Genomic DNA, 23,006 nt, shown 5'->3' on the forward strand with positions numbered 1-23,006 from the left:
ACTTTTAAAGTACAATAAGTCTCTAAATTCTTTTTAATAATGTTGTTATACTATTTTTAACCAATGATGAATAAAGTACTTCTTACCATTATTGCAACTTCTGGTACTGCATGGTTTTGCTGATGGCTTTGTAGTGTGGTTGATACATGGTGAGGTTAAACTTCATGCAGGCGTTGAGACTTCCATCCATTAAATATGATCATAGGTTGGTCTTAACATTCTTTAGATGTGAGAAAGACTGCTCACATGCATATGTGGAACCAAACATTGTCAGTGCAGCAATACTCATATGCTGTAGTGTGTGGTACGTGACAAAAATCGCGTTCCAAATCTTGACAATCAGCTGGTCCGCGGGTTGAAGTTTTTTCATTTCCCTGCACTTGTATTTGCTTGCCAACTCTGATTGCTGTGGTGCAAATCTTTCCAAATCTTTATTCAGTGACTTGCACTTATTCACCCACATGTCTGAGGCCTTCAGGTCAGCAGCTTGTAGCTCAAAATCTCTGATGGAGACACCAGAGATGTAACTCAGGTCGGCACTGTCGTGTGGATGGGTGATGAACTTAAAAAGATGAGTGTGCTCACGAAATTCTCCAAAGCACACTTTGAATGACTGCAGGAGATTAGATGTGAAGCTTGTTAGCTGCTGGAGATCAAGGTGTTGAGCAGGGTCACTTGCTGTGCATGCATCTTTAAATTCTTTCTTTTTCCAAAAGTGTAGTAAATGACCTGTTTCAATGTCAGCCATGAAGAATTTCAGCTTGTTTTCAAATGCAAACACTGCTTGTTGAAGGGATAAGAGTATATTTCTAATGCCTTGCATTTTCACATTAAGCTGATTCAGATGTTCAGTCATGTCCACGAGATAGTATAATTTCAGGAGCCCTCAGTGTTAGCTAACTCAAGATGCTCAACATTTTTCATTTCAAGAAAAGTTCAGATTTCACTCAGACAAGACTTGAAACGGCTGAGCACCTTCCCAGTTGACAACCAACACACATTGCTGTGCAGAAGCAGACCAGGATAATTATTCCCAACTTCATCCAGCAGTGTTTTAAACTGGCAATCATTTAAAGCTTGGGCAACAATAAACTTGACCACCTGAGTGACCAACGATATCACCTCACCAAGCTACTCACCACACATCTGAGCACAAAGCACCTCCTGATGTAGGATGCAGAGAAAATTTAGGATGGGTCTCTTTTCATGTTCACGAAGAAGCGCTACAAATCCTCTGTTTTTCCCTGTCATGCACGGAGCACCAATACATACCAAAATAAATTTATCCATTAGTAAATTTTTTTTTTAGCGAACTAAGTGAAAGACTTGAATAAATTCTCCCCTCTTGTTGTCTATTTCATAAGCAAAACAGCAAGACTTTTCTAACGTAGTGTGTCACCAACAGCATACCTGGCAATTACGCTGAACTGGGAGAAGTGGCTTATGTCTGTTGACTTATCCAAAGCAAGAGAAAAGAATGGTGCTGCATTTATGTCCTTCACTTGTGTTGCCTCAATTTGATTTGCCATCATGATGGTAAAATCATGAACAGTTCTTGCTGATAGAGACATGTCTTTTATTCATTTGATTATCTTGTCGTTATCTGAAAAGTCATCAAAAAAGTTCATTGGTAACACAAGCATAAATATTTTGTCATACTCCCCAACTGTGAATCGCTTTCCGTTCCTCACAACTGCTAAAGGACTTGCAAAGCTAGCCAAATTCCAGTCACCTTGTCAGGTCCAAACATGGAGTTGCTGCTAACTAGCTTGCACTCTGCTCAGTAGCTCTTGACATGCTTTCTTCCTGCTGTCCTCCACTGGATATTTCAATGCAAATGAAGTATGGCATGTGTTGAAGTGCCACTTTATATATGATTGTTTCATCGATGCAATTTTATCATTGCATATTGGACACACTGCAGAACCTGCTCTCTCCACAAAGGTAAATTCCTCTGTCCATTCCTGCTGAAAAGTACAATATTCCTCATCTTTTTTTCATTTAGCCATCTCTTTTGTCAAAAGGGTTTCTGCAATTAGCTAGCTGACTACTTGATTAAAAGGAGGGAAGTTTACTTCCTGACCTCACAATGACCAGTGTTCATTACGCATTATCCAATAAAAATTTGGTGTTGTCCTGGAAGACAGCTGTGATTGTCTCCAGTCACCCGCAACCATGAACATGAGAGGTAGGAAATGAATGGATTGTAATACAAGAGAATGTTTTATACTTTTAACGTTATTATTTTTTTTTATTAAATATTTGTCTGCGAGCCAGATGCAGACATCAAAAAAGCCACATCTGGTTCGCGAGCCATAGGGTCCCAACTCCTGGGCTATATCAATCTACGTTTTTACCAGCAGTGGGTGAAGCTTTTGTTTTTTCTCTGCCTTCACTCCAACACTTGTTAATTCTTATCTTGTTGATAACAGCCATTCTAACAGGTGTGAGGTGGAAACTCTGTGGTTTTGATATGCATTTCTCTTGTGACTAGTGAAATTGAACATTTTTTCATACATCTTTAGGCCATTGCAATGTCTTCCTGAGAAAACTGTCTTTTCAGGTCTTCTGTCCATTATTAAATATGGACTTTTTTGTTTTTTGTTGTGTTGTTGAGTTGTATCAGTTTTCTGTATATTTGGATTTTAACCCCTAATCAGAGATTATGTTCACACATATCTTCTAAATTTTTGTCAGTTATCTTTTTGTCATGTTGATGTTTGTTTCTTCTATGCAGAACCTTTTAGTTTGATGTAGTCCATTCATTTATAAAAATAAATTTATATTAGTACTTATTGCATTATTCAGGTTAATGTTTGGTTTTATTTCAATCATTAGTTTCATAATCTAGTTATATTGCATATTATTTAATTTTTTTGAGTATTTCAAATAGAATTATTTGGCCCTCAGAAGAGAATAATAATTTACCTGAACAAAAATATTTTAAGATTATCTCATTAACTTAGAGTTCTGACTTATTTCCTTACAGCATTGGACATGACGTGTCTAAAATAGTATCTGAGAGTCAGAAGCAATGGGTGAGACTAAGTGTAAACTATTTCTAATAACTCTGAGCACAATTCTGTGAGTCCTTTATATTATAAATGTAGTTGTAGATTGGCTGTTTTTGTTTACTTTCATTTTCTCTTAAGCACTTCTCTCTGAAATCTTAGTGTCTGACATATCTTTTGACACCAGGTGGGCTCTGACTAAATGTCAGTTTGAATGTGTCTATGAAAACCAAAGAAATATTATTTAAACTGCCTGCAGGTTGCACAGCAAACATCAATGAAAGGAACACAAGTAAAGAATCAACAAAGTAATTAACACTTCTGTGAACAGTTCAGTCCCTGGAGTCCTTTTCCTGCCTCCCATAAAACTCTTCACTCATTAGACACATCAAGGGGACCCCAGGGCATCCAGGACATAATCTGTGAGGGGAGGGCCACATGATTGCTCCTCATAGCCAGGGGACCTGGAGACACACTCAACTCATTTAGGGTAGAGTGGGATCCAAGCCCCTGTGCATCCCCCATAAACCCACTCATACAACATTAATGAACATCCATCTACGTATCAGCTAACTACGTCCGGGTTAAGCATGCTTGTGGAAACTTATAAGAGTGACTATTGCTCTAAATGGAGAAACTGAGCAAAAGGGTTTTTTTCTCAGATTACCTGACTATCTGTATTGCCACTGCTGCTATATATTCACTGTGGATTATAGACATGTGCCTGTTAATTCTACAACTTCACTCAAAATGCCTATTGTCTTTTAATAATGATTTTGAGAAGAGAAAGCTTAAAAGACAGAAGGTAGTGGGGAGGGGACAAGGAGAACAGGAGTGGCAATAAGAGAAGTGACAGTAGACAACAGAGCAAAAAATAATGGATAAGTAGAGAAATACAGAGGAAACCAAGAAGAGGGAGATAGGAATCTGGAAACTGATAAGAGGAGCAGAACCACAGAGAGATCAGGAGGGAGGACACTGCTCAAATGTCCATGAGGTACTACAAGAACCTTCTGTTATATCTTTTATGGAAAAGAACATTGAGACTCCAAGGGTGGACTTGAGTTCCCCAACACCAGAAGGTTCTGTATTTTCTAGCGGGACCTCAGACTGCAGACATTGTTATAAACCAGGACTCCCTTTATAGTTGTTGGTGCAATGAGGAGGTCAGGAGACAGACAAGAGCAAAAAGCAAATCTGGAAGCCAGACATGAAGAGATGGAGGGGAAATGAGAGACCCTGTGGGAGGCCTGTGGCTGAGGGAGGCAGTCGGGTATCTCTGACAGGGAAGTGAGCAGAGGGAGAGGCTGATTTGTTTTAGTGGCAAAGGTAGTTACTACAGAAGAGTTCAAAAGGGTTTGGAGAGGAAGCTGATCTCTGAGTCTGTGGGCACTCGTTCTGCTGAGGCATCCTTACCTACCAGAGCTGCAATGCTGTTGCTTCTGCCCCTGCTCTTCAAGGGAATTCTCTGCCATGGGCCAGGTACAGGGGGTAAGAAGAACCCAGGTGGAATGAGACCTGCAGTTGGGCAAAGCAGGGTGGATAAAAGTTCTGGAGAGGGTCTGGAGACAGGGAGTAATATTCCTACTAGACGCCCTGGAATCTGCATGAAAGGGGAGGGCCAGGCTCCATCCTTGACCCCCATCTTTTTCTGATTTTGGGGATAAGAATTTGGATCAGGGGGAAAGTGATATGGGACTATGTACAAACTTTTTAAGTATTCCCATTTTTCATTTCCTCCATGGGCCCCTCTTCTCTACTCCTTTCACCCGCTCTCTATTGTCACTTGTCTGTCTTTCAGCTACCCGAGTTCTAGCACCTCATCATCCAGCAACAGAAGAGCCTCCCACCTTTCGCTTGCTTGAAATTTATTCCTTTGCCAACCAGACCTGGCAGCAAACGGAGAGCTCAGGCTGGCTCGGCGAGCTGCAAACTCATCGCTGGGACCCTGTCTCAGGCACCATCCAGTTCCTGTGGCCCTGGGCTGGGGGTAATTTCAGCAAGGAGGAGCTGAAGAACATCCAGGCGTTATTGCAGTTGTACATCCACAGCTTCCCCCTGGAGGTGCAGGCATTTTCCAGTCAGTTTCAGCTTGAATGTGAGTTTGCTTTTCCAAGCTGATATTTGCCTGAAAATTTTCACCAGGGCTGGTGATATATGGGCTCTGACCATTATTCAACGTTCCTGACATTGTGTTCTGTCCCCCTGGCTCACTCCCTTTTATTTATTTATTTGTTTGTTCATTTGTTTGTTTGTTTAGCTTCATTTTTTAACACTATTCGCAATATACAATTTCCCTCATATACAATGAAGGACCTACATGTACATATCCCTGCACACTCTGGAATATACCTTCATGTTCTGGCTTCTTGTAATATTGTTACCTTTTGATTTCTTCCTTTCATCCTTGGCCTGAGGCTCACTCAGCCTTTCACAACCAAGATCTGCCCTTTCTTCTCCCTGGTCTGAGTGTTCATAGACCTAACCAGGACCTAACAACTCCCAAGTAAGGTCTTCCTGCTGCTCTGCTATCTTTCTAACAGTCTTCCCATCTAACACTTCACATTAATTGTTTCAAGATTCCTTTATCTTTTTTTATTTTTTATTATTAGTAGTATTTTTTAATTAATTTTATTGGAGTGACATTGATAAATCAGGGTACATATATTCAGAAAAAACATCTCTATGTTATTTTGACATTTGATTATGCTGCATTCCCATCACCTATGTTTCAAGATTTCTTTATTATTTTAACATATTCTTCCACAGATTTGCTTCATTTTTATTACCAAACTTTAGTCTTCTATGTCATTCAACAGAAAATGTTTCTTTCCTTGAACTTCTTTATTTTCTAGATAGTTGACATTTCCTCCCTACAATTTGATCTGTATTAATTATCTATTTCTTGTCCACCCTTAGATCCCTTTGAGATCCAGGTATCTGGTGGCTGTGGAATGCATTCTGGAAAAGACCCAGAGACTTTTTTAAATGCAGCATATCAAGGATCAGATTTCCTGAGTTTCCAAGATAGTTCCTGGAAGCCGTCTCCAGGAGCAGGGAGTCAAGCTCAGAATGTCTGCAAGATGCTTAATCACTACCGTGTTATTAAAGAAGTTGTGCAGGGCCTTCTCAGTAACACCCTCCCTCGGTTTCTGTCAGGCCTTCTGCAAGGAGGGAAGTCAGACCTGGAACGACAGGGTGAGCCCAACCTCCTCTCTCCTCATAACTTCAATGCTTAGCTCTTTTATTTGAGTTTTTTCTCTTGATCATTCCTTTGAGACATGGAATAAGAGGCTTGAAGGTTGGTGTGGGTTCAGGACTGTTTCCCAACAAGAAAAAGAGTGATTACTCAAAGAGCTAATGTTCCAGAGCCATGAAACTGAAAGTGGGATGCCCTGCTAAACTCCATTTCTTCTTGTCTTTTTCCAGTAAAGCCACAGGCTTGGGTGACCAAAGGCTCCAGTCCTGGTCCTGGCCGTCTGCTGCTGGTGTGCCACGTCTCTGGCTTTCATCCGAAACCTGTGTGGGTGATGTGGATGCGGGGTCAACAGGAGCAGCGGGGCACTCAACTAGGTGAAGTCCTGCCCAATGCTGATGGGACGTGGTATCTTCAAGTAACACTGGATGTGGTAGCTGGACAGGCTTCTGGCCTGTACTGCCGAGTGAAACACAGCAGCCTGGGAGGCCGTGATATAATCATCCACTGGGGTGAGAAAGAATGAGGGCTGCGCTGGGAAATAATAGCCTTTCCATAGTTTCAGGGCTAATGATTGAGCAGCTGGAGAATGGATAAAATTGCTACGCACCAGAGGATAAAAGTGGTAGAATACAAGTCATAAAGAAGGGTAATTAAATTTCAAGAGAAGAGAAGGAGAAGATTAGAAGTGCTAAAGAGAAATAAAGAAAGGAGCAAATAATTTGGTAAAAAAGAAAGAAGAGGATGAGATCAGACACATAAATTCAGGAAGAGTTGAAATAAGGCTCTAGAAAATACGGAAGGAAAATAAATAAGGAAGTTTTTGGAAGGTCCCAACCCTGGGAAATGAGAAGCATTAACTGAGGTAGGATAGAAGTACCTCACAGAGTGACATTATTTTGTCCCCAATCAGATGGATACCCCATCTCCCTGATATTGATCTGCTTGGCTGTAGCAGTTACTCTGGTTACAGTGCTTGTGGTGGGTTCATGGATTAAACAGCACAGGTGAGACTTTCCTTGTTTTGTTTCTTTAACACATTTATCCATTTATTCTTTCTTTCCTCTACTGTTTTTTTTTTTCTCTGATTTCTTGTCTTTTAAATCAAAATCCTCTTCTTCTCTCACAGCTCAAATCAGAGTCTCTGTTCTCCCCATGCACCCAGCCCTGCCGCTCCCACGGACGGCAACACCCAGGAACCCAGAGGTTCAGGAAACCACCTCTGCCTGGCACAGAGATCTTGGATCAAAAATAAATTGTTGAAGAAATGGAAAAAGAGCTTGTACCAACTGTGATGTTATTAGTTTTACCTTATACATAAAATTCTGGTCTGCTTCTCTTGAACCTGGTTCATACTAATAAATAAAGCATGCCTTTTCTAAAATAGTTTTTTTTTTTTTGACAGAGATTCTGACTTATTTGTAAACTCAACATGTGACAATGTTTTTTCTGCTTTTGCCACCTATTTATGGATCCCTCAAGGTCTAATTTAGATGTCTGTTTCTGAATCTCCCCCGAAAGTTTCCCTGGGTGGCTTGTAAGGTATTTTCCCCACTGAGGGAGAAAGAAGGGCGTAACCACGAAGTGTGGAATGGCAAAAGCTTTATTTAGTAGAGCTCATCCCGGACGAGGTTCTCTGCTCCGCAATCCAAGCCAGAGACGTCGTGCTGCCTCCCTTGTTTGGGTGTAATTTACAGTGTCGGTAGGGTGGTCAGGTTGATATAATGTGGTAAAATTTATTGGCTGACAGACACTTGTTATTTTTCAAAGGGCTTCTAGGAAGTTTCTTTTGGTGGTCATGGGTGTGGGCGGTTCCAGCCAAAGTTCCCAGGCCTGGTTCCTCACGTGACCTTCCCCCATTGCCAACAACCTCACATTCCGACCTTTTATGTTAGATAGGGGTACCGCTATACTTTTGTCTACTTCCTGCTGGTTAGGGACATCATGGCGAAGGGGAGTCAGATAGTGGTGGCCTGAGAGGAGTGGCATATATGAGTGTAGGAACATCTGGTTGACCATGACTCGAGAAACCTCGTGGATGTGGCCCTGTAAGAATTTTAAAAAGAGGAGCAAATATGAGTAATATGCTGATAATTAGAAGAGGACCTAGGATAGGGGCAGTCCAGGCGAGGATGGGTGGCTACCACCAGGAGTTAAGCAGGTTGTCGGAGGAGAGATCCTTGCATAGTTCCTCTTGTAGACAGTTGAGAACATTAATGTATTCTTCCGTCAGGCCAGTCTTATGGAACAGCCTTGCTCCCTGCTTTAGCTCACTCTGGCAGCAGGTTCCCAGTGGGAGGGACAGGAGGATCTGCAGGGCCCAACCTTTTGGTGAGCTGGAGACAGGTGGGGCCCAGTGGTTCCAACTGCCAGAGTTCTGTATGGGGGCAAGCTTGAGATGAGAGACATGCTATCAAGGTGTTTGCCTTAGGAGTTTGGTTGTAGTAGGAGTAATCTATATTACCATAAGGGGTCCTGTCCACCTGAGCTGTAGGGAGCCGGGCTGGAGCTCCCTCAGAAGAACCCTGTCTTCTGGCTAGAGGGGGACAGCTTAGCATGCTTTGTTTGGACCCCCTATGGGAGAAAGGGTCCAGTCCACGTGTTCCTTGAGTAAATGGTGGAGTAAAGACAGAAAGTGGGGGTATGTGTCATGAGGAGGGGGTTTGGCTAAGAGAGAAAATTTGGAAATTCAGTGTCGAAAGAAGCCTATTAGATCAAGGAAAGAAAGAATCTGAAGGAGTGTGAAAAAGAGGATTCCATCCAAACTGCATGTCAGGAGTGGTGTGCAAAGGAAAAAAGAAGGGGTCCCATCCACTCCCATAAATGAGACCTGTGAGGGAACTAGAGGTCCAGAGTGTGATGGAAAAACAGAGAAGGTAGCCCCCATGTTCACAAGAAATGAAATGTAGTATTATCCTGGCTTGGCAAGGGTGATTAGGGTATTATAGTCTGGACCATGTCAGTCATCCGTGAGGCCTAGGAGTTGGAGCAGTGGGCCCGCTTGGCTGGCTTGACCTCCCATTTGGGTGGCTTTTCCTCCACGTAAAGGCACTGAGGAAGAACCTGTTGCCCAAAGGGGACAATCACTATGCCAGTGACCAGGCTGCTTGCAGTTAGCGCAGGGCTTAGTGGGTGGCCTTGGACAGGTGGCACTGTTGGGACCAGTGACCCTCTTTTTTCACATTAAAAGCAAGCTCCTAGTGGGGATCCTCTTTGCTGCCCAGACTTGAATCGGGAAGTTTCTATGCCTTGCTCCTGTTGCTCTGCCTGCCTCAGGGCTGCCACAAGACCATGGTTTGGAGAGTTACCTTTTGCTGTGTACGGGCCTGGTGAAAAGCCTTGGCCTGTTCCTCCCGACCATTAAAAATCTTAAATGAGCCCTATCTGGTTGGCTCAGTGGTAGAGTGTTGGCCTGGTGTGCTGGAGTCCCAGGTTTGATTCCCGGCCAGGGCACACAGGAGAAGCACCCATCTGCTTCTCCACCCCTCCCCCTCTCCTTCCTTCCTGTCTCTCTCTTCCCCTCCCGCAGCTGAGGCTCCACTGTAGCAAAGTTGGCCCAGGTGCTGAGGATGACTCTATGGCCTCTGCCTCAGGCACTAGAATGGCTCTAGTTGCAACAGACCAACACCCCAGATGGGCAGAGCATCGCCCCCTGGTGGGCATGTCGGGTGGATCCTGGTCGGGCCCATGTGGGAGTCTGTCTGACTGCCTCCCCGTTTCCGGCTTAAGAAAAATACAAAAAAAAAAAATCTAAAATGCCATGTTCATCAGGTCCTGAATAAAAGTTTGAGGGTTGAGAATAAGAGGGGGGTCTCCTGGGGAGCCTGGCATCCATATCCAGCTGGAAACGCCAGAGCCAAAGATAAGACAAGGGCAAGCCTTCCTGCAAGAAGACTGGGGTTTGACTGTGGGATCAGGAGCCCTGCAAACCCACGTGAGTGCCAATGGCCAGCAGAGGAGGGCCTGACAGGGGAGGGGCTTAAGAACACAGCAGAAAAGGGAGGGGCTCTTGCTCGGCAGGGGTGGGGACTTACTGGAGAGAAGAGACCCAAGTGGAAGAGGTCTGCAGAGAGACCAGAGAGGGGTCTGGAGAGAGGGGCATCCCCCAGGGTCAGACAGGAGGGGGAGAGAGCTAGGCATCAACAAAGGAGGAATAATCAGGAGTGGAGAATTTAGTTGAGGTTTCTCTCACCAAAAAGGGCTTGTACCATAGAACAGGTGGCACAGAGATTAGAATGTGAGTACAAATGTCAGAAGACTTGAATGTAAGTGATCTCCAACCATTTCCCAGTTCTTTGTCAATATTTAAAATGGTGAGGGTGTTAAAATCAAAAGTCCGTTCAGGAGGCCACCTGGTCTGGTTATCCAGTGGATATAGTGGCCGGACCACATTGGAGAATAAGATCTGTTTCTTCATTTTTAGGGAGGGAGAAATTCCAAATAAGCCTTGCAACATTAACCCGGGGGAAAGCAACTGCTCCTCCCTTGCAAATATCCCCTGCCCCACCTAAAGGAGACTGCGGCATTCTAAGAAGCAAGCTAGGAAGCAAGGGGTTCCTCAGGACTCAGTTCTCTGGGATTGAGGCCAGAGCTTTCCACATATTCTCTCAAGAATATGATTGGTGCTTCTGCCTCACAAGAGAATCAGTAGAAACTGTCCAAACTACAGGCAAACCACATCTTTGGGTCTCAAAATGCACATTCATAAGATTCCTTGTGTCCACACCCTACTAAGTTCTGTGAAAATAGGACAGACTGACACCAGGGGCTGTGGAATGGGAGCCACACCCACCACCCTTTCTAATTCTTGAATTGTCCCAGGCTCTAGACCAGGGGTCAGGAAACTATGGCTCATGAGCCAGATGTGGCTCTTTTGATGGCTACATCTGGCTTGCAGACAAATCTTTAATAAAAAAAATAGTAATGTTAAAAATATAAAACATTCTCATGTATTACAATCCATTCATTTCCTACCACTCATGTTCATGGGTGCAAGTGGCTGAAGCCAATCACAGCTGTCCTCCAAGACAACAACAAATTTTTATTGGATAATGCATAATGTACACAGGTCATTGTATGATTCTCACGGAATTACATTTTAAAATATGTGGCATTGGGATCCAAGGCTTGCAGCCATCCTGCGAGCAGGCTTCTCCTGCAGGGACGGGGCTAAAGCCAAGAATCAGGCAGAGACCCACAGCTGAGCAAAGGTGCTCACCCCTGCCCTCAGGGATGAGCATAAACCAACCCGTGGGGCTGGGGTGGGGCGAAAGCCAAGACCACCGATGCTTTTACACTCAAACAGCCCCTACCCGTGGAGAAGAGGAAACCACAGCAACAACGCCAGTGGGCAGACACCAGCAATGCCCATACCCAAATGCCCTATGCAGCAGCAGAGGGGGTGGTGGGCTTGCAGACAGACAACACCTAGGGAACACAGAAGCCACATCCAGTGGACTCCAGTGGACTCCAGTGGCCAAAACCTACTTTTACACAGACAAAATGAGAAAGCAGAGAAATGCAACACAAATGAATCAAGAGAAATCCCCAGAAAAAGACCTGAATGAGTCAAATCTAACCAAATTACCAGATGCAGAGTTTAAAATAACGATTGTTAGGATGCTCAAAGATATTAGAACAACAATAGATGGTCATTACAAACACCTAAATAAATAGATAGCAAATATAAAAAAGGACATTGAAATAATAAAAAAGAATCAGTCAGAAATGACAAATACAATATCAGAAATGAAGAAAAAATTAAAGTAATTAAAAGCAGGATGGATGAAGCTGAGAATCAAATCAGCAAGTTAGAGGACAAAATAAATGAAGGCATAAAAGCAGAGCAAAAAAAAAAGGAAAGAAACTCAAAATATCTGAGGAAACTCTGAGAGAGCTCTGTGACAACATAAAGAGATAACATTTGCATCATAAGAGTTCTTGAAGAAGAAGAGAAAGAACAAGGGATAGAAACTTTGTTCAAACATATCATGGCTGAAAACTTTCCTAAATTAAGGCAGGAAAATGTCTCAAAAGTTCAAGAAGCACAGAGAACTCCACTAAAGAGAAATCCACACCAAGACACATCATAATTAAAATACTAAAACTAAGTGATAAAGAGAAAATATGAAAAGCTGCTAGAGAAAAAAAGGCTATCAGCTACAAAGGAGCCTCCATAAGGATGACTTTAGACTTCTCAACAGAAACACTTGAGGCCAGATTGGAATGGCAAGAAATATTCAAAGTAATGCAGAACAAGAGCCTACAACTAAGACCACTTTATCCAGGAAGGCTATAATTAAAATTGAAGGAGAAATAAAAAGCTTTCCAGACCAAAAAAACAAAACAAAAACAAAAACAAAAATACTCAAGGAATTCACTACAACCAAATCAATGCTTCAAGAAATGCTAAGGGGCCTGTTGTAAACAGATCAAAAAAAAAAAAGAATATAGGACAAAAGGAATACAGCTTTAAAGAATAAAATGGCAATAAACAACTACATATCAATAATAACTTTAAATGTAAATGGATTAAACAATCCAATCGAAAGACAGGGAAGCTACATGGATAAGAAAACAGGACCCATACATATGCTGTGTACAAGAGATACACCTTAAAACAAAAGATGCACATAGACTGAAGATAAAAGGATAGAAAAAAATATTTCACACAAATGGAAATAAAAAGAATGCTGGGGTAGCAATACTTATATCAGAAAATTGGACTTTAAAACAAAGGCTATAGTACTCTCACTATACTTCTTAAAGAAGGTCACTACATATTGATAAAGGGAGCAATCCAAAAGGAAGATATAAATGTTATAAATATCAACACATCTAATATAGGAGCACCTAAATATATAAAGCAGACTTTGATGGCAAGATCAACAGCAATACTATAATAGCAGATTTCAATACCCCACTAACATCACTAGATAGATTCTCAAGAAAAAAAATTAACAAAGAAACAGCAGACTTAAAGAACACACTAGATCAACTCGATTTAATAGATATCTTCAGAACCTTTCACCTTAAAGCAGCAGAATATACATTCTTTTCAAGTGCTCATGGTACATTCTCTAGGACAGACCACATGTTAGGACACAAAAGTGGCCTCAACAAATTTAAGAAAATTGAAATTATATCAAGCACTTTCTCTGATCACATGGCATGAAACTAGAAATCAACCACAACAGAAAAGCTAAAAAGTACTCAAACACTTGGAAACTAAGTAGTATGTTATTAAATAATGAATGGGTTAACAATGAGATCAAAGAAGAAATAAAAAAATTCCTAGAAGCCCTGGCCGGTTGGCTCAGCGGTAGAGCGTCGGCCTAGCGTGCGGAGGACCCGGGATCGATTCCCGGCCAGGGCACACAGGAGAAGCGCCCATTTGCTTCTCCACTCCTCCGCCGCGCTTTCCTCTCTGTCTCTGTCTTCCTCTCCCCCAGCCAAGGCTCCATTGGAGCAAAGATGGCCCGGGCGCTGGGGATGGCTCTGTGGCCTCTGCCTCAGGTGCTAGAGTGGCTCTGGTCGCAACATGGTGACGCCCAGAATGGGCAGAGCATCGCCCCCTGGTGGGCAGAGCATCGCCCCATGGTGGGCGGGCCGGGTGGATCCCGGTTGGGCGCATGTGGGAGTCTATCTGACTGTCTCTCCCTGTTTCCAGCTTCAGAAAAATGAAAAAAAAAATTTTCTAGAAATGAACGATAATGAGCATACATCAACTCAAAATTTATGGGACACAGAAAAAGTAGTCCTGAGAAGAAGTTCATTGCACTACAGGCACACCTTAAAAAGCTGAGAAAAAGCTCAAATAAACAACTTGACCCTGCATCTAAAAGAACTAAAAAAAAGAACAGCAAGTAAAGCCCAGAGCTAGTAGAAGGAAGGAAATAATAAAGATCAGAGCAGAAATATATAATATACAGGCTAAAGAAACAATACAGAGGATCAATGAAACTAGGACCTGGTTCTTTGAAAAGGTAAATAAGATCGATGAACCTTTAACTAGATTCACCAAAAAAAAAAAAAAAAGAGGGAGGACTCAAATAAATAAAATTAGAAATAAGAGTAGAGAAATAACAACTGATACAACAAAAATACAAATTATTGTAAAAAAAAATACTATGAAGAACTGTATGCCAAAACACTAGACAACCTAGATGAAATGGACAAATTCCTTGAAACATACCATCTTCCAAAAATCAATCTGAAAGATTCAGAAAACCTAAACAGACCGATTACACCAAATGAGATCGAAACAGTTATCAAAAAATTCCCAACAAAGAAAAGTCCTGGGCCAGAAGACTTCACAACTGAATTCTACCAAATATTCAAGGAAGAACTAACTCCTATCCTTCTCAAGTTATTTAAAAAAATTCAAGAGGAAAGAAGACTTCTAAGCTCCTTTTATGAGCCAAGTATAATTCTGATTCCAAGAGCAGGTAAAGACAACACAAAGAAAGAAAATTATAAGCCAATATCCCAGATGAATTTAGATGCTAAAATCCTCAACAAAATATTAGCAAACCAGATCCAGCAATATATTTAAAAATCATACACCATGATCAAGTGAGATTTATTCTTGGGAGGCAAGGCTGGTACAATATTTGAAAATCAACCAATGTGATTCATAACATAAACAAAAGGAAGGAGAAAAACCACATGATAATTTCAATAGATGCAGAAAAAGCATTTGATAAAATCCAACACACTTCTATGATCAAAACTCTCACCAAATTGGGAATACAGAAAACATACCTCAATATGATAAAGGCCATCTATGACAAACCCATAGATATCATCATACTCAATGAGCAAAAATTAAAAGCAATCCCCTTAAGATCAGGAACAAGGCAGGGGTGCCCCCTTTCACTACTCTTATTCAACATAGTCCTGGAAATCCTAGCCACAACAATCAGACAAAAAAAAAAAAAAGAAATAAAAGGCATCTAAATTGGAAAAGAAGAATAAAACTATCATTATTTGCAGATATGATATTACATATAAAAAAACCTAAAATCTCAGTCAAAAAACTACTAGACCTGATAAATGAATTCAGCAAGGTGAGAGAATATAAAATTAATACTCAGAAATCAGAGGCATTTTTATACACTAACAATGAACTGTCAAAAAGAGAAATTAAGGAATCAATCCCCTTCACCATTGCAAACAAAAAAATAAAGTACCTAGGAATAAATTTAACCAGGGAGATTAAGGATTTGTATTTGGAAAATTATAAAACATTATTAAAAGAAATCATGGAAGATACGAACAAGTGGAGGCATATACTATGCTCATGGTTAGGAAGAATAAACATCATTAAAATGTCTCTTACTCAAAGCAATTTATAAATTCAATGCAATACTGATTAAAATACCAATGACTTACTTCAAAGATATAGAACGCATATTCCAAAAATTTATATATAACCAAAAGAGAACACAAATAGCCTCAGCAATCTTGAAAAGGAAGAATAAAGTGGACGGAATCACACTTCCAGATATCAAGTTATATTACAGGACCATTGTATTCAAAACACCTGGTACTAGCATAAGAACAGGCATATAGATCAATGGAACAAAACAGAGAACCCAGAAATAAACCCACACTTTTATGGACAATTGATATTTGACAAAGGAGGTAAGATCATACAATGGAGTAAAGACAGCCTCTTCAACAAATGGTGTTGGGAAAATTGGAAAGCTACCTGCATAAAATAAAACTAGACCATCAACTTACACTATTCACAAAAATAAACTCAAAATGGATAAAAGACTTAAATGTAAGCCATGAAACCATATGCATTTTAGAAGAAAATATAGGCAGTAAGCTCTCTGACATCTCTCGCAGCAATATATTTGCCAATTTATCTCCACGGGCAAGTGAAATAAAAGACAGGATAAACAAATGGGACTATATCAAACTAAAAAGCTTTTGCACAGCTAAAGACAATAAAAACAGAACGAAAAGACAAAGTACACAATGGGAGAACATATTTGACAATACGTCTGATAAGGGGTTAGTAACCAAAATTTATAAAGAACTTGTAAAACTCAATACCAGGAAGACAAACAGTCCAATCAAAAAATGGGCAAAAGAAATGAATAGACACATCTCCAAAGAGGACATACAGATGGCCAATAGGCATATGGATAAATGCTCAACATCACTAATCATTAGAGAGATGCAAATTAAACCACAGTGAGATATAACCTCTCACCAGTCAGAATGGCACTCATCAACAAAACAGCACAGAATAAGTGCTAGTGAGGATGTGGAGAAAAGTGAACTGTCCTGCACTGCTGGTGGGAATGCAGACTGGTGCAGCCACTGTGAAAAACAGTATGGAGATTTCTGAAATAATTCAAAATCGAACTGTCTTTTGACCCAGCTATTCCACTTTTAGGAATATACCCCAGAACACTATAGCACTGTGTCAAAAAAAGATATGCACCCCCATGTTTATGGCAGCATTGTTATCAATAGCGAATATCTGGAAACAGCCCAAGTGTCCATCAGTGGACGAGTGGATTTAAAAGCTTTGGTACTTATATACTATGGAATACTACTCAGCCATAAGAATGATGACATCGGGTCATTTACAACAACATGGATGTACCTTGATAACTTTATACTGAGCAAAATATGTAAATCAGAAAAAAAGTAAGAACTATATGATTCTATACATAGGTGGGACATAAAAATGTGACTCAGAGATGTGGACAAGAGTGTGGTGGTTACAGGGTGGGGAGGAGGAGAGAGAGGGTGTTGGTAGAAGGAGGGGCACAAAGAAAACCAGTTAGAAGGTGACGGAAGACAATTTGACTTTGGGTGATGAGAATACAGCATAATCAAATGTCAAAATAACCTGGAGATGTTCACCCTGAATATATGTACCCTGATTTATCAATGTCAATCTATTAAAATAAAAAATAAATAAATAAAATCTGTGGCATTCATGGCTCTCTCAGCCAAAATGTTTCCTGACCCCTCTTCTAGACTGTATCAGAGGTTTTATTTCAGTGGCCGAGCCCAACATGCAGCCAGCAATAGAGCCAGCAAGAAGCAGAAATCAGGAAACCTGATTCTGCCTTGGATCTTTTCTGACTTTACCCCACGGCCAGTGTGAGTAAAAGTCAGCCTAGGTGTGTGGCTTGGTATTTCCATGTACACCAAGTCCCAGCAGCCACAACTTTGTTTTGCTTTGAGCTCTAAGAAGGTTGCTGAGGGCTAGTCATGGCAGTCAGGGGCAATGTTCCCCATTGGTCTAAAACAGGTTTCTTCCAGAAAGATTCAGGGAAGGCACATCCTGATGCCAGGTACAGAAAACATTAGTTCAGAATCTAATGACCCTAGCTGGTGGTGTGTCCTAAGGGTGGACATGTTGGACACAAGGCCTAGCCAAGGCAAGTTCCACGTTATGTGGTCAACTTCTGCACAGCAGCTTGCACACACATTGAACAGGGCAGAACTTCACAGTCAGCCTTTCTGGGTACCAGATATCTTGTCCCACTTGGTCAGGGTCCACAGGGAAGAGAGAGTTTAAGAGCATGAATATTCAAGTTGTGGATTCCTGGGAGCCCATTCTTAGAATGAAGTGAGGGGCTTAGCTTGTATCTAGAAGGGCACAGTTAGCCCCAATGGAGGATGCTTGGTCTTTCTCCCTGAGACCAGGATTCCCCAGCTGGAAGAACTTCTGTAGAGAAGACTGTTGGCTCCACCCAATCTTGACCTGCTGCTAACTTAACTCAGGAGAAATATAATTGGAGCATCCATCAGTGTCTAAAGGATTAAACTCTGGCATAGAGCAACTTTCCCTGTACTGAGCTCCTGACCAAGGGATCCTTGTGTTACAAAGCAGTGTAATCTAATCTGCAGATTACATAGAGACACCAAGGCAGGTTAGAGAAGAAATTTTGAGGAGTTTATTAATTAGCTGGCTAGCTACAAGGGGCACAATGCCAAATCATGTATGGCCTAATACAGCTCTGAGCCTGCTTTTATACAAAACCAAGTACTGGTTGGAGTTGGGTAAGGAGGGGCTTGTGATCCCTTTGTCTAGAGGGATCATTACTTTAGGATGAGTCCAAGTATAGAAATTCTTGATTAAGGTACATAAACATTGTTTTCTAAGGTTTTCAGATAAGTTGTATCTTATTTGCTCTGTGTGGCAAGTGGCCCCAGGCACCCTTTCAGAGAATTCTAGTAATTAGCTAAACTATGACTAGATGACCCAGCTGCCCTTGTAAGCCAGGAAGCTCCTGCACTCTTCTCTTTCCTTTCTCCACAGAAAGGAGGAGGTAAGTGGCCTGATTATTCCTCTTTAAAATGGCATTGTTAATGCTAAGTTTTACACTTCCTTGGCAACTTAACACATTTGAAATAAGGGGATCCTGTAATGATGTTGTCTTGAATTCAGCTGCCCTAACGTACTAATCTTACAACTTGTGAAGGAGTGTGTGGTGTGATGCCAGTCTGAACCCACACTACAGGCTTTCAACAGAAGACTCTGTGGGAAGACCAGGAAGCTGCAAGAGGAAGTAGAATGGATGAAAAGTGGAGAAAACTTATAGAGTTTGGACCCTTTTAAGATGCTGCTGTCATCTCTAAGCATGAGGAAGCTGATCCATATACACAGGCTGATACCACCCACAGTATGCACAGGCATAGAAAACATTAACAGAAACAGTGAACAAAGCAGTAGATCCAGACAGGTGGCCTAAAGTGGGTTGTGTTCAAACAATGGTTGAAGCCAGCCTATACCAGAATCCTGCCAAGATGTGGACAAGGGCCACCAGGGGTGAGGACAATGAAAATACAGAGACCCAACTCTGGGGACAAGGTTCAGTGACGCAGATCTACTTTATTCAGGAGGTAAGCTAGCTTATATACATGCATTCAACCAATAGAATGTTACAGCAATGTCCTTCACAGCCAATGGCTGAAAATGTCAGGAAGCTGCCTGGCTGGTGCTGAGTTACCTCCTTACAGCAGCTGAGCTCCCTCCTGGGTGTGCCTAGGAGGGTTTCAGGTGCTGGAGTATTCAGCACCTGAATGTGGCATTGCATCAGCCACAGCTGCTAGGAATGTGCTCTGCGCTCTACCTACATTTCCCCCTTTTCTTTAAAGTAGGGCCAGTTGGACTTGATGAATTACAGCTTGTTGTTGTTGTCTCTATAGGCAAGACAATGCCAGGGTGGAGAAAAGCAGCCCAGACGTGGGGGTCCACCCACGTCACGGAGTTAGCAGTTACTATATCACACATAAACAAGAACAGAGCACCAGGGCCTGGAGGCCCATCAGGGGCCATTCTCTGGGCCCGCTCCACCAAAGCCTCCACATCCCCCCAGGTGATGGGACATGCATGCCAGCCGCAAGGTCTTCTTTTGGAGCGCTAAGGCCTTCCTCCCCTCAGGTGTAGTCAGTGTGGAGAAGACCAGGGCTGTGGCTTTGGACAGGTGAAGACTGAACCACTTCGCCTAAGAAACCCTATCAAGCTGGTTGGGGCATTCCTGGGATCCAAATTGGCTGAAAAACACAAGCAGAACTGCTTCTTTGCATTATAAGAGGGTGTGGTCCCCGCCACTGTGCTGTGGCTAGGTCCTTTCAGCATCATTTCAGAGAGAGAGTATGGAGAGAGAGAGAGTAGAGATACAGAAAAATAGACAAGACAGACAGACAAACAAGGGAGGAAAAGAGAAAAGACACATGGGCGCGTATAGGCTGGCCAATGGGTCTACAGCAGGAACATGGGTTAGGTTTATAGTCTGAGGAATTGGAGCGGGGCCTTGAGCCCCATCAGGTACTGCAGAAGTGGCAGCTTCCGCTTTTTCAGACAGCGTAGCTGATGGCACAATTAGCAATTTGGTTGGTTTTCATTTCTGCACGCTCAGCGGCAATTTTGTCAAACTCGGAGGCTAAACTATTTTCCTTTTCAGTGGAGGGGGGTGAATAGGAAGGTAGGGGCTCCCCAGAGAGAGGGGTATCATGTAATATTTTTGGCACTGGCGGAAGGTCACAAGCAGGAATACTGGTCAGGCAGTCATGTATTGCTAGCAGGGCAGAAATGAGGCCAAGAAGGAAGGTTTGTCCTTCATTTTTTTTGGCCGAACAAACATGCCAGAAAGCTTGGGCCCAAGTATCAGGGACCCAAATAGGTATGTCCTGGAGCCAAGAGTTGAAACCTGAGAGAATTTTCCAGTAGGTACAAAGATCCTTTTCACTAACTTCAACTTTCCTACTCTGCAATAGGGCATAGAGGGTTGATCTTGTGAGCCTCAGGAGTGAGGGAGAAGGTTTCCCATTGCAGAGGGTCACTAACCCATCCCTTTGATGCTGGTTAGGTCCCTGTCTGGGCACCAGTTGTAGACAAGACCCACCAGGGGTGAGGATGATGGAGACACAGAGACCAAAATCTGGAGACCAGGTTCAGTGACACAGATCCACTTTAATAAGGAAGTGAGCTAGCTTATATACATGGGTTCAGCCAATAGAATGTTACAGCATGTTTTCACAGCCAATGGCTGAAAAGGTCATGGAGCTCCCTGGTTGGAGCTGAGTTACTTTTTTATAGCAGGTGAGCTCCCTCCTGGGTGTGACTAGTAGGGTTTCAGGTGCTGGAGTGTTCTCACAGGTTGCATCAGCCACAGCTGCTAGGAATGCACTCTATGCTCTACCCACACCAAGAGGACCCAGAACCAACACAAACAATGGTGGGTGGCTGATCAAACAAATGCTAGACTCAGCTAGCAACACAAGCAGCACACTCAGTGGAGGAGTCCAGAAGGAACAAGACACAGCAACAAATAAATGCACTCAACAGGGCAGACACTGAGTAAGATCTAAAACATGTGATCAAGGTTGACCCTTAGAGCCAGCCAACCTGAAGTGATAACCCTACACATGAAAGGGCCAATGGTACACAGACTCACATACAACAGAAGATAAATATAACTTTCAAGAAGTATTGCTAGAGCAAGTAACACAGGCAGCCTGGAGATCAATACCACGGAGCTCATCTTCCTCATAAAGACACCACAACAAATATGAAAGTCAGAAAGTACTAGGGGTCGGGAACCTATGGCTCGCAAGCCAGATGTGGCTCTTTTGATGGCTGCATCTGGCTCACAGACAAATCTTTAATAAAAAAATAATAACCTTAAAAAGATAAAACATTCTCATGTTTTACAATCCATTCATTTCCTACTATTCATGTTCATGGCCACAGGTGGCTGGAGCCAATCACACCTGTCCTCCGGGACAACATCAAATTTTTCTTGGTTAATGCATAACATACACAGGTTGTTGTATGGCTTTCACGGAAGTATATTTTAAAATATGTGGCGTTCATGGCTCTCTCAGCCAAAAAGTTTCCGGACCTCTGTATTACACTGACAAAATGGGAAGTCAAAGAAATATGATCCAAATAAATCAGCAAGATAATTCCCCAGGAAAAGAACTAAATAAAATGGAAGTAATCAATGTACTAGACACAAAGTTTAAAATAACGGTTATTAGGATGTTCAGTGATTTAAAGTGAGAATAGATGATCACAATGAGACTTAAACAAAGAGATAGTAAGCATTAAAAAGGACATTAAAATTATAAAAAAGAACCAGTTAGAAATGACAAATACAATATCTGATATCAAGACTGCACTATAAAAAATTATAGCAGCTCAGATGAAGTGGAGGATAAAACCAGTAATTGAGGACAAGATAAACATAAGCACAGGAACAGAGTGTTTAAAAAAAGGCTCAAAAAGACTGAGTAAGCTCTGAGACCTCTGTGACAACATGAAGAGAAACAACATTCGAATTATAGGGGTTCCTGAAGGAAAAGAGAATGAACAAGGGATAGAGGACTTGTTTGAAGAAATTATAACTAATGAAGAAAAAAGTCACATCAGTTCAAGAAACACAGAGAAACCCAATAAAGAGAAACCTAAGGAGGCCGACACCAAGATACCTTTTAATTAAAATGCCAAAATTAAGAGACAAAGAAAGAATACTAAAAGCTATGAGACAAAGTCAATTAATTACCTACAAAGTAGCCCGCATTTGGTTGATATCTAACTTCTCAACAGAAACAGTTCAGGTCAGAAGGTGTGAGTGAGAAATATTCAATGTGATGCAAATCAAATCCAACAACCAAGACACACTATCTAACAAAAGTATCATTTAAAATTAAAGCAGAAATAAAATGCTTTCTAGACAAAAAAAAAAAAAAGGACTCAAGGAGTTCATTACCACAAAACCACTACTGAAAGAAATGTTTAAGGGCCTGCTATAAGAAGAGAAAAGGGGAAAGAGAGAGAGAGAGAGAGAGAGAGAGAGAGAGAGAGAAATCTAGAGAAAGAGATTTATAGGTTTAAAGAATAAAATGATAAATAAGTACATATCAATTACCTTAGATATAAATGGGTCAAATGCTCCAATCAAAAGTCATAGTTAAGAAAACAAGAGCTGTATATATGATGTCAACAAGATATCCATTCAGAATAAAAAATACACATTGATTACAAGTGAAGGGTTGGAAAAAAGTATTTCATGCAGAAGGAAATGGTAAATACTTGATAGAACAAGCAAGCACTTCAAAAACATTATGCTAAGTAAAAGAATCCGGACATGAAAGATACGTATTGTATGATCCCGTTTATATGAAATATCCAGAACAAGGTAACTTCTCAGAGACAGAAAGTTATTGATTAATAGTGGCATGGTGTGAGAAAGTGATTGCTTAATGAATATAAAATATTCTTTTAGGGTAATAAAAATATTTTGAAAATTGTCAGA

General features: G+C 41.6%; 1 protein-coding gene and 1 pseudogene across 3 annotated transcripts; one reads left to right on the forward strand and one right to left on the reverse strand.

The window, feature by feature from the left end:
- The window catches only part of LOC136398436 (T-cell surface glycoprotein CD1b-2-like), a 260,952-nt pseudogene that overhangs the window by 178,691 nt on the left and 59,255 nt on the right, over window positions 1-23,006 (reverse strand).
- On the forward strand, window positions 4,389-7,574 carry LOC136400723 (T-cell surface glycoprotein CD1e, membrane-associated-like). Of its 3 annotated transcripts, none has more exons than XM_066377872.1 (6): window positions 4,389-4,502; window positions 4,813-5,109; window positions 5,931-6,209; window positions 6,441-6,719; window positions 7,121-7,214; window positions 7,337-7,574. In XM_066377872.1, the coding sequence occupies exons 1-6, from the start codon at window positions 4,442-4,444 to the stop codon at window positions 7,500-7,502; spliced, it is 1,176 nt and encodes a 391-aa protein (XP_066233969.1). In that variant the 5' UTR covers window positions 4,389-4,441; the 3' UTR covers window positions 7,503-7,574. The 3 variants fall into 3 exon arrangements, with proteins under 3 accessions (XP_066233969.1, XP_066233971.1, XP_066233970.1); XM_066377874.1 differs by having other exon boundaries at window positions 6,441-6,584; XM_066377873.1 differs by having other exon boundaries at window positions 4,389-4,493.

Source organism: Saccopteryx leptura, chromosome 3 (genome assembly GCF_036850995.1).
Source record: "Saccopteryx leptura isolate mSacLep1 chromosome 3, mSacLep1_pri_phased_curated, whole genome shotgun sequence".
In the NCBI taxonomy this organism is placed as follows: domain Eukaryota; kingdom Metazoa; phylum Chordata; class Mammalia; order Chiroptera; family Emballonuridae; genus Saccopteryx; species Saccopteryx leptura.

Excerpts from the sequence above, each read along its gene's own strand:
- LOC136400723 (XM_066377872.1), top strand. The coding sequence starts at position 4,442 with ATGCTGTTGCTTCTGCCCCTGCTCTTCAAGGGAATTCTCTGCCATGGG. Across the intron at positions 4,503-4,812 it reads CCATGGGCCAGGTACAGGGG|CTACCCGAGTTCTAGCACCT; the intron begins GTAAGAAGAACC and ends TCTGTCTTTCAG. Across the intron at positions 5,110-5,930 it reads CAGTCAGTTTCAGCTTGAAT|ATCCCTTTGAGATCCAGGTA; the intron begins GTGAGTTTGCTT and ends GTCCACCCTTAG.